Genomic DNA, 12,024 nt, shown 5'->3' with positions numbered 1-12,024 from the left:
CCAAATGCAATTTTTTTAGTTTCTAGTCAACACACCAAAATTCAGAACAATAAACACTTCAAATGTATTTTTCTTATTTTGTCGATTTCTTTTATTATATTATATTATATCATATTGTATTGTATTGTATTATATTATATTATATTATATTATATTACATATTACACTTTACAATATATTACAATATAACTGTACATTTCTATAGGGAAATTCTCTATAATGACACATACACCATACCAAATGCAATTTTTTTAGTTTCTAGTCAAGACACCAAAATTCAGAACAAATGAAAAAAATGTCTTGACTAGATACTAAAAAATTGCATTTGGTATGGTGTATGTGTCATTATAGAGAATTTGTACAGTTATATTGTGTGATGACCTGCAGAATGGCTGAGATGCCAAACTGTAATAATGGCATATTAAAAAAGTGTAATATAATATAATATAATATAATATAATATAAAAAATAAAACTATTTGCTGAGAATCAGGAAATGCAACAACATGTACATTTGGCCTACTTTTCTTAGATTAACTATCTTTATCCAAACACCTCTTGTATGATGACTTTATATATAGATAGATAGATAGATAGATAGATAGATAGATAGATAGATAGATAGATAGATAGATAGATAGTAACTTTATTGATCCCGAGGGAGATTCAAGTTTCCAGCATCACAGTTCCATAGTGCAAAACATGTTAGTAAAAAGGTAGTAAAAAAGTTAGTAGTGCAAAGTACAAAGTACAAACAAATATACCAGATATAAAAATACAAGGAGATGAAGAAAACTGTTAAAACTAAATATAGTGCAGGGTAACAGCTGTGATACAGGACTATTAAAAAAGTGAATATAGTGAAGAAGAGACTGTTAAAAATGAATATAGTGCAGGGTAACAGTATATATTTAGTTGATATGACAAAAAACATAACTAAATTATTTGAATGATTTTGTCACTTTAAATTACCATTTAATATTCAAGGTAAATGAAATTCAACACCGGAGAGGTAAATGTGAAAAAGACAGTCAAGAGGTAGTGTAAGTGAATCTTATTATGTGATGTGGGCCTATTGACCTGTTACCTGTTAAAATAAAATAAGAAAATACTAAATGCTAGTCCACAATGGACTGTGGATATCTTAAACGTTTTTTTGTGTGTGTGTGTGTGTTTTACTTTTTGATATATTGATGTTTGCATCCTGAGCTATATCATGTCATCTTTGATGTGTTGTCTGCCTCTGCTTTGTCTAAAAATACATCTGCAAGCACCTGGCTATACCATCTGAAAGGTTCTTATACTGTCATTGCAATATTTTCTTCACCTCTAATAATTCACAAAGTCTTTTCAGTTGCTTTTGCTAGGCTGTTTCATTAGATCATCTCATATGTTTTTTCTTTGTAGTTGTTGCTGCTGGAGAGTACATCATCACAGTGTGCATATGCATTACATCTATACTTAGATGAGTAGTTGTTCAACACAAAAGGTGGTGAATAAATAGACATATGATCTAAATGTTCTTATGCAGTATGACTATATTCCATTATATGATATACAGTACTGCACTATATTTGCACAATGTGCTTGCAGATAGAAGATAGAAGAGAACGAGTGGGTGGAAATTTTACTTTCATTCACTCAGAGGGGAAAGAAAGTGAGATCTCTCATCGCACTTAACCGCAGTTCACCATGCACAGTAACCTTGCAAAACATAATGCGTCACTGCAAAGAAGCATCAAAAGAGGCCGTGACTTATTCAGTCCTTTAAGAGAGTTCATAAAGTATTTACAAACATCTCTGTCCTACAGCTAGATCAGAAAATATTGAATCAATCATGTCTTCCGAGTAGTTGTACTAAAGAAAATGAATGAGTAATTGATTTTCTGGATCCATGAAATATATGAGGCAGATATGGCATCCAAGGTTTATTATAGAGAAATGTTGACTAGGAAGATATAAACTGAATTTGGCTTTAATGTAAGAATAATTTCATCCATATCATACAGTTATCTATCCTTTATCCTCGTCATTTTCACTTCACATAGAAAGTAAATAGGTGCCTTTAAGAAACTACACTCAAATTAGTATTTAGCAAAGTGAGACAATCTTTTTTATATTGTAATTTTCCATACACAAGAATCTATTGTAATGGCTCATAGTGTTTTGTGAAGGTATTCATGATAATTGTATGGTTATTCAATTTATATTTCACAGTTTTATCTGTTTTTTCTACTTTAAAATATGTATTGCATTGTCCTTCAAATGTTGGTCTAAGTAATCTGTCTCTGTACTTGTTATGATGTTATTGCACATAGCAAAGGGTGCAAAGGTCAACTCCAGTCACATGAATCATTTCATGCAACAGTTGTTGGTAGGAAGGAAAGTCATATGCCAGCAATGACTAAAGAGGTGCTGCTCTAAATATAAAAATGCATACTAGGGTGGCGCTGCCTCAATGTCCAAAAACAGATTAGTTAAAACCATTTCATTTCCTTGGCAAATTGTCAGATGTTTACAAGTGAATTCACTTTTACTTTCGCTTTCTCCATTTCCAGTTAATGTTGGCTCGCTCCCTTGTCTCTACTTACATCCCCCTCCTGTTCTAATTTCCCGTCTTTATCTATGAACTCCCTTCATGACCCCAGAGGGTTTGAAGCCCATGGCACTGGTCAACCAACGATTCATTGGATAAAACTCCTGCTAAACACCTTGACATGTCATTGAGTCCTAAAAGAACCTCTGAGATGAAGACATCCACAGCAGGTCTCGCCTAGAGAGATAAACATGAGGCAGCTGAGCCCAGTGTCCTGCCATTTTGCTCATTAATATGTAAATACATGCAGCAAGGTGGTCCAACTAATCAGATAACCTATCCAGGGGAACATGTGGTGTAAATTAGTTTCCTATCATGTAGACTAATGTCCTTGTCTTACGGTGTTCATGCTGATAACACAAGGGCATACTCCAAATACCATATACTGTGTTAGGAGATCAAAATTAAATGTTATTCTTGTACAGGAAGGGCGACTTGACCTTTCATGTTAATACTCTGTGCCAATGCTGACATCTAGTGGCTGCTTCACCCCCCTACAAACATGTACAGGTTCCTGAGTTCATCATATTTGTTGGCAAATATTTATTTCTTAATAACATTAAATCTTTATTTCATTTTATCTCATATTTGAACAAAGCTAATCTCACGTTGGTGCCCTGCCTGCATGGTGCCCAGTGTCAACTGCTAAATATATGGATGGTTACGTGAAGACAATGGAGCTGCTGGGTCTCTGTGGTAATCACATACAGGTGCTCTTTGGATCCTTCAGGTGTATTGGGCTCATTCAGTCTTGTGAAGGGCCCATTGCATGGGTGGAAAAAAGTACAAAATGCAAGTCTCCCTCAAAAATAATCCAAGGCACACTGTAGTGTTTGAACAAAATTAAAATGCCTTTATTTTACATGGCAATAATTGTTTAAAATGACCAACGCGTTGAGACAACATAGGTCTTCATCAGGGTCACTGTGAGCATTCAGCAGTAGCTTGCACACCTATATTGTGTTATACTAATCAGTAGAGTGGGAGGGTGGTTCTCCATCAATGAGCAAGCCTATTGGTGGAAAAACATGGTAACAGGTAAACATAAATGACTAAAATAAAGACAAATATGATATGATACAATGTGACTACTAAGTCAAGGTGGACCCTATACTTTCTTATGTAGGTCTACACATGATGAGTTCCTCAATATATAACTATAGTCTCATCCACATTTGTCTGCCTACAAACACACATTGACTGCAAAATGACCTTACCTTTCAATAGTTCAATATATTAAAACACAATTGTCTATTATTCCTGAAGTGATATTTCATAAATATTTCTGCTCATGGCAACAAACACATATTATTTACAAATCACCTTAACTTTCAGTAGTTCAATCAATTAAAATACAATTTTTATACAGTGTTATTGTGATAAAGTGATAGTGATATTGTGATATTATATATAAGTGATATTTCACAAAAAAGGAGAAAAGTCTGTCTCATCATTGAGGCTGGGGTTTGTTGCTTTTAGTTGAACAAGATATATGTACGGTTACATTCCACAGGGGGGGATAAACCCCTGCTTTCCCTGTCCGTACTGCCACACAAATTTCTTCTTAGGTTTTATTTTTAATACATTTATTTTAAATTGATGTTTAAATATACGATGAGTAAACAAAGCAGTACACTAACTAAGCAAAAAAACACTAGAGGCAGTTTATCCAAAAACCTGTCCCCCCTATTCCTGGAAAAGTGGTTTCGCCCAGTTGCCTCCCACTCCATGGTTGTTTCTGTTTACAAAATGCTTCGCAGTTGTACCACTACTACAGGTATTTTCAGGCTTATTAATCATTTTCTGGCTGGTTTGGAGATAATATTTGTGATAGGTATTTACAGTATGATCCAAACTAGTCTACGGATAACCAGTTTGTTTAAAACAAAGGCGGTAAGCTAAAACAAAAACCCTTAAACAAGCTCGAACCTGCAAAGTTACTCTCTTGCAAACTAGTTATTTAAGCTAACTAGTTATATCTTCAGGAGGAATTCATCCATAATGTGAGTTAGCTTTCATGTTTTAGTTGCTAAATACTCGTCGCAGGTTCCTTTTCTTTACATTTGGAGAACAGTGAGCTGTGTTATCTTGACCTTTCACCCAATTAGGTGTCCTTGAATGACTCTCTATTATAACTGAATGACCCCACTGTACCTGGATAATAAATGAGGATAATATGTGACAGAAAACACACAAAACTAAATTGTTTAAACACATTAATTTATATTAATATCTTTAATTTAAAGATATACTCACAAAACTCTAAAAGAAAAGCAAAAGATAGGTACAGTGGGGTCACATTTTCTGACAACAGCTGTCAGAAATTAACCTTATGTGTTGCTGGCTCACATATTTTGGTGTAACAGCAGGACAAAACACAGGTGTAATTGATTAACTTGGTCCCTTTCTATTTAGTGTGTCACACAGTCATTCCAGTGAGCCAGCATGCACAATACCAGAGCCCTGGCCCACCTCAAAGCAACAGGGCTCTGATTAATGTTATTAATTACACCTGTGTTCACCCTGCAATGACATGTAGCCAAGTCATGATATATAACATGATATAATTCTGTATAGAATAGATTGAAAGGGACCTGCACAGACATTTAGGGGCAGTTATAAATTATTATTAATATTTCTGAGTTTACCTGACCAAAAGTAAACTGCACGAAGACACACCCACATCATTATAACTCCATAAAAGAAAGTTACACGAGCAGAACTTAGGTGTTAAGGGACATTGTCCTTTAGGGACATAGACCTTTAAAAAAATCACTATGAGACATGGTCCCTCCAAAGTGGCACGACCAACCTCCTGGCTCATGGACTAAAAACAGATTTAACATCTAAGTTCTGCTTGTGTGACTTTCTTTTATGCAGTTATAATTATGTGGGTGTGTCTTCATGCAGTTTACTCTTGTTTCAGGTAAATATTTTTACCTGCCCCTAAATGTCTGTTCAGGGCCCTGTCAATCTATTCTATACAGAATATATCGTGTTATATATCATGACTTGGCTACATGTCACTGCAGGGTAAACACAGGTGTAATTAATAACATTAATTAGGTGCCCTGTTGCATTGAGGACCATAATTAATTTAATCAATTACACCTGGGTTTTGTCCTGCTGTTACACCACAATCTGTGACCACAGAGAGCCAGCAACACATAAGGTCACCATTATAGTATGTAAGTTTAAGTATGCTTTTATTGATCTTGACACATTCATGAGCTTAGGTGCCTGGGACAAATATGAATACATTTTGGTTCCCAAGATAAAAGTAAAATACACAGAGAATATCATTCAGCAACGTCAAATAAATGTTAAAATATTTTAATTAGAAGAAGATTATTGACGATTTGTGAAAATCCACACAGCAATGTTTTTCTATAACACTGAAGGTTTTAATTAATAAGATGACATGTGATACACACAGATGTTTTATTTTTTGTGAAAGCTATGACATTCATTTAATTCTTGATTGCATTGGCAGATGCAGTGACAACATAGCTGTACCAACAAGACTAAAATAAAGGCCTGAGTAAACGGAAAGGACATTCAGGCCATTACAGTGAGTCAGTGCTCCCATCTTGAAGAGCTGAAATGGCTTACTCACAGATCCGCCTGAAGATTCTCCCCAGCGTTCGCTGTCTCTTCGACAAACTGGTGCAGGTAAAAGTAGAGGGACTCGCTCCTCACAAACAAGTTCAACTGAGGTCCAAACTAGTGGATGACAGAGGGGTGATTTTCAAGGCTTCTGCGTTGTACAAAGCAGATGAAACTGGCCAGGTGGATGTCTGCTGTGCACCCTCTCTGGGAGGAAGTTACACCGGAGTGGAGCCCATGGGTTTGTTTTGGGCCTTGGCACCGGAGACGCCAAACAGTAAACTCCTGAAGAAGAATGTGCTCAGCCCAACACTGGTGGAGATAGAAGCGCTGTGTGGAGAGTCTGGTGAGGTCTTAGCCTCTGAAACCAACGAGAGAGGATACATGACAGAGGGGATGAAGAGAATACCTGTGGAAGAGGGAAGAATACGAGGAGTCCTCTTCGTACCACCAGGTTAGTTGTGTACTGTTGATGATACCTGAGAGATCGTAGAGATGTCAGTGTCCTACTTAACTTTCCCTCTCCTTGTTTTCTCCAGGAAAGGGTCCATTCCCAGGAATAGTGGATATGTACACATTTGGTGGCCGTCTTACTGAGCCCAGAGCCAGCCTCTTGGCAAATAAAGGTTTTGTTGTTCTGGCGCTGGCCTATATGGGCTACGAGGATTTACCAAAAGGCCCCAAAAAGTTGGATTTGGAGTACTTTGAAGAGGCTGTAACATATCTGAGGAAACATCCAGAGGTTAGTGTTAAAGATAATCACATTTGTAATATTAGAATCTCCATTTTATCTTTCCCAAAACGTTGTTATGTACTTATTGTGAAAAATGTGTCCAATGAATTAATAACTTAATATAAAGTGAGAATGTGTGAGATATATATAGGCCCATATTTGAATTTACTGTGTCAATGTTGCCATCTACTGGCTACTTTCTGATGGCACAAAGATAATTATAGAGCTAAAATGATTAGTTGATTCATCAGTTGACAGAAAATTGATCTGAACTATTTTTTTTATAACTGATTTTCTATTTCCAGCTTCTTATTATGAGAATCTTATGTGATAATAAACTGAATATCTTTAAAAGGGCTGCAACTAACAATTATTTTCTTTGTCGATTAATCTGATTATTTTCTCGATTAATCGATTAGTTGTTTTGTAGTGAAAGTTTGTCAGTCCAAAACCCAAAGATATTAAGTTTAATATGATATAAAACAGATAAAAACAGGAAATCTCCATGTTTGAGAGGCTGAAAACAGCATTTTGACATTTTTGCATGAAAAATTACTGTATCGATTAATCCATTATCAATATAGTTGGCAATTATTTTTCTGTCGATCGACTAATCGTTGCAGCTCTAGTACAATAATCTAAACATGATCATTAACACTATACCTCTCTGTGCAGGTTAAAGGTCCTGGGATTGGCATCCTATCATTGTCTCACAGTGGCGGTTTGGCTTTGGCCATGTCATCGTTCCTCTCTGGGATCTCAGCGACCGTCTGTATTAATGCCTGCAATGCAAACACTGTGATCCCTTTGCACTACAAAGACTTAGTTATACCTCCGCTCCCCCCTGTCATAGAGAATGTTAAATTCACAGACTCTGGGCTTGTAGATATTCGCGATGCCTTACCTGACCCTTCCTTGGAAAAGAACAGGTCGTCGCTGATTCCAATTGAACGTGCCAGCTGCCACTTCCTGTTTGCGGTCTCTGAAGATGACCACAACTGGAACAGTGCTTTTTTTGCCAAGCAGGCTGCTGCAACGCTGAGAAATAATGGCAAAGAGTCTTTTATGGTGGTGTCGTACCCTAAAGCTGGACACTTTTTGGAAGTCCCTCACATGCCGTATTGTCCATCTGGGTTTCACGGAGCAGTCGGGACCAATGTGCTGTTTGGTGGGGAGCCAAAAGCCCACGCCGAGGCTCAGCTGGACCTGTGGGAAAGAGTCCAGGAGTTCTTCAAGAGACACTTGAACAACAAGAGTGCTTTATAGCAAGCGGCGCTGCATCGAGTGCATCGAGCATCCAGAATGGCCGTCATTAGCAATGCTTAACCTTGCTTTTAGGTTTCTAATGAATGGAATTATCAAAGGGGTATTAAATGATACTGTAGTGTAGAGTAGAGTTGAGTATTCTTATGTTGAAGCTTTGGGTTTAATGACTTTTCAGAAACAAACTCTGCAACTGGCTTTTCTCCCCCATAAGCTCCAATAATAATGATGCGTCTGTTCCATTTAAGTATTTCACTACTAAGGCGAGACAGTGAGCGAGCACACAATACCAGGACCCTGGACCTGATGCATCTGAATGATATGTAGTCATCATCACTGTTACTTATTACAGCTGTGCTTTTTCTACGATCACATGACAAGATGTCTGCTGTGAAAACAACTCCCTAAATACTGTATATTTTAACAACTCATTCAAGTTTTATTTATATAGTACATGTCATACGACGGGTAGACTCAATGTGCTTCAAAATAAAAACAAAAAACAGGCACAGAAAATAAAAAACAAAATAAGAACATAAAAGATAAGACTGTATTACATATATACAAAACAAGATTAGAAGGTATTACATAAGTAAAAACACAAGATAAGGTATTACAATAAAATGGATAAGAAGGCATTATTAATAAAAAGGGAATAATATTGTTTCTAGAGTAAGTGAACACTCCTTGCCTCTGTCAAATGCACTGTTATCGTTCTGAATTCACTGTATTGTTGATAAAAGTTTAATTATTTAGTGTTTGGTTGGAAAATGGCTGAGTAATAATTTAATAATATATTTTATTGACTTTGACTGTGATCGTATTGTGACGATGTTCTCATATTGTGTTACTGTTTTGCATTGAACATTAATATGATTGTTTTACATGTGATTCTGCGCACATTTGCCGTATCATAATAATACTGTCAGAAAAGTATTCTTACTAATGTAAGTAGATTGATTTCTACAATATTGCCAAGCTCTTGGTATGAGAATAAAACTTGAACTTGAACTGCAGTCGATTGTGTACGTACTGTTCTTTTCTTATTTTAATAATACTGTGATATTTCTGCTGTTGGAAGTTTAATAAACTGAAAATAAAAGAAACAATTTAGATGATGAAGCAAAAAGTGACTGTATTTTTAGGGCTGCACAATTAAACGAATATTAATCGCGATTGTGATTTTTGGCTTCCCACAATTAAAGGAACATGATCGCCTGCGATATTGACATTTAAAATGTGTGCTCAGACAAGTGCTTCCTAAACTAACAGCAACCAGCCGGTCGAGATGTTTTCACTTCTCTTTTGGTGAGCCGTCATGCTGCTGCAGTGCTCTGTTTATTTATTTTTTGTCGCTATTAGGGCTGACACGAATGCTTTGAAGTTCCGACCATCGCCATGGAATTCGACCTCCAAATCACTATTCGAATGAATGATGATGTATAAATCCCCAAATAACCCATGAAATAAGGAATAATCCCACGACATTGTTCATTAGTCATATTCAACATTACTTATTATTAGTTATACTCAGACGGATATCGCTGTTTGGCACTGACCCGGGCACTGAAACGGGGGAGATGAAGACAGACAGACAGAAGAACATATCAACCTGCCGCGCCATGCTGCACCTCGAAGCTTAGAATATTTCTCACCAAAGCTTCGAAGTATCAATAGTAATCAAAAATAATCGTGACTATCATTTTTGGCCTCATTTTTGTGTTGTTCTATATGAATTACGGTCTTTCACTAAGCCGATGATCAATTGCATCATCTTGTTGTTTCAACCTGTATTTATAATTCCTCCTCTGACACCAATCGGAGTCATTATGATACGGTTAAAGCCTCTCAACACCCACACAGGTGTTTTCAGTTAATCAGGCTGATTAGACCTCTGCTCAGGGCGTGTAGAGACTAATCGGGTGACATTTTCCTGAGTCTCCCGTTAGCTTTGTTGCACCTTAGGGCAGCACAAATTAAACCTTTATCATTGTTATTGGTAGATGAAGATTTGTGACTCCGGTCCACCTTCAACCTGAGCAGAGGTCTAATCAGCCAGAATAACTGACGACACCTGTGTGGGTGTTCAAAAGGCTTTAGGTACAGCAGTGACGTTCATTGTTCACCTAAAATAACCTCCATGAATCATCATGGGTGTAAATGTTGACATCTAGTGGCAGCTCAGCCTTCCTACATTTATCTTTGATATCTCTCGCATATAATGTGAGATATGTTTTGTCACATACAATGTAATGTTAAACACACCATGATGAAAGATTGTGAAACATGTTTTAAATTAACATGAATCCCACTGTTGCGGTTTTATTCCCATGTTAAAGCTCAAATCCTTGGAATTTTTACATGAAGGGCTGTTTCAAAGGAAAGTGGGTTTACTTTGATGATGTAAGCTTTTCTCTGAGGGATTTTATTAACAATGTAGCATGCATCAAAGAAAGAGAGAGTGTGTTTCTGAAGTTGGAGACAAAGACATCCACCTTTACAGAAGCTGGTGCGGACATGCACGACATCTTTTCTGAATCACATGATGGAGGAAAAGACTTCATTCTCCAGCTGTCCTCGATGTAAGAAATCAAATTGAATACGATTTTGTCAACTAATCAATTAGTTGATTTAATGAACAGATCTGTGAGTTTCTCCACAAAGAATCACACTAAAGCACCACTTTAAATCTTGTTTACCAGAGATGTGCTCATAAGTTTCTTGGAAATAAGTCATTCAGCATGAAAAACAACGTATTGACTAAAGAAATCTGAGTCCAAAACGACAGATTAATCGACTAAGAGGGGGCAGCCCTACTTTATTTGTTGAGCTAATGTCAGATAAACATCTCTACTGTGCTGATTTAAGAAATATGAATGCTTGAAATTGGACAGTGAATGTATTAAGCGAGAGCTGCAACAATTAATTGATTCGTTGTCAACTATTAAATTAATCGTCAACTATTTTGAGTAATTTTTTAAGAAAAAAAAGTCAAAATTCTCTGATTGCAGCTTCTTAAATGTGAATATTTTCTGGTTTCTTGACTCCTCTATGACAGTAAACTGAATATCTTTGAGTTGTGGACAAAACGAGACATTTAAGGACGTCATCTTGGGCTTTGGGAAACACTGATCGCCATTTTTCACCATTTTATGACATTTTATAGACCAAACAACTAATCGATTAATTGAGAAAATAATTGACTTATTATGGAAATAATCGTTAGTTGCAGCTTTAGAAAGAATGATTTGAGATTTTTGTATCTCTGCTTCATTTTAGAAGGAATTTTCTAATTATATTTCTGCTCCAGAGAGGTTTATTTCACACTATATATGAATAAGTAATTTTTTTGTGCATTGTTCCTGAGCTGTTTCTCTTCACTGGGTCCATGTGAGCAGCATCTCCTCGGGGGTTCCTCGCTGGCTTACACAAAGGAGACAAATGGATTCACTGCTATTGATTTAAACTAGGGCTGCCAAAGTTAACGCGGTGATAATGCAAATTTGTTTTAACGCCTCTAAAACGCTTTACTGCAATCGATCATGTCATACTAGCTTGTCGCGAAGGAGGTTAAATAATGCTCCAAAGTTACCCTAAATTTCAGCGAGGAAAATCTGGCCATTTTCAAAGGGATCTCTTGACCTCTGACCTCAACATAGGTGATTGAAAATGGGTTATATGGCACCCAAGAGTCTCCCCTTTACAGACATGCCCACTTTATGATAATCACATGCAGTTTGGGGCAAGTCATAGTCAACACTGACAGCTGTTGTTGCCTGTTGGGCTGCAGTTTGCCATGTTATGATTTGATTTTAATGCTAAATGCA

The 12,024-nt window shown here is 36.6% G+C and overlaps 1 protein-coding gene across 4 annotated transcripts; it reads left to right on the top strand.

Moving 5' to 3' along the window:
* The first annotated feature begins 4,311 nt into the window (after window positions 1–4,311).
* acot20 (acyl-CoA thioesterase 20) lies at window positions 4,312–9,213 on the top strand. Of its 4 annotated transcripts, none has more exons than XM_074615801.1 (4): window positions 4,312–4,372; window positions 6,089–6,655; window positions 6,741–6,943; window positions 7,610–9,213. In XM_074615801.1, exons 2-4 carry the CDS (start codon window positions 6,199–6,201, stop codon window positions 8,198–8,200), a joined length of 1,251 nt encoding a protein of 416 aa, XP_074471902.1. In that variant the 5' UTR covers window positions 4,312–4,372; window positions 6,089–6,198; the 3' UTR covers window positions 8,201–9,213. The 4 variants fall into 4 exon arrangements, with proteins under 4 accessions (XP_074471902.1, XP_074471900.1, XP_074471899.1 ...); XM_074615799.1 differs by having other exon boundaries at window positions 4,364–4,488; XM_074615798.1 differs by lacking the exon at window positions 4,312–4,372 and adding an exon at window positions 5,655–5,767.
* Window positions 9,214–12,024: the final 2,811 nt, after the last annotated feature.

This window comes from Sebastes fasciatus, chromosome 18, assembly GCF_043250625.1.
Source record: "Sebastes fasciatus isolate fSebFas1 chromosome 18, fSebFas1.pri, whole genome shotgun sequence".
NCBI classification, from domain to species: Eukaryota; Metazoa; Chordata; class Actinopteri; order Perciformes; family Sebastidae; genus Sebastes; species Sebastes fasciatus.
The sequence above is the reverse complement of the archived record's forward strand: the minus strand, read 5'-3'. Positions and strand labels throughout refer to the sequence as shown.

Coding starts and splice junctions, on each gene's coding strand:
- acot20 (XM_074615801.1), top strand. CDS start 6,199: ATGGCTTACTCACAGATCCGCCTGAAGATTCTCCCCAGCGTTCGCTGT. Junction 6,656..6,740: donor AGTCCTCTTCGTACCACCAG/GTTAGTTGTGTA, acceptor TGTTTTCTCCAG/GAAAGGGTCCATTCCCAGGA. Junction 6,944..7,609: donor ATCTGAGGAAACATCCAGAG/GTTAGTGTTAAA, acceptor CTCTCTGTGCAG/GTTAAAGGTCCTGGGATTGG.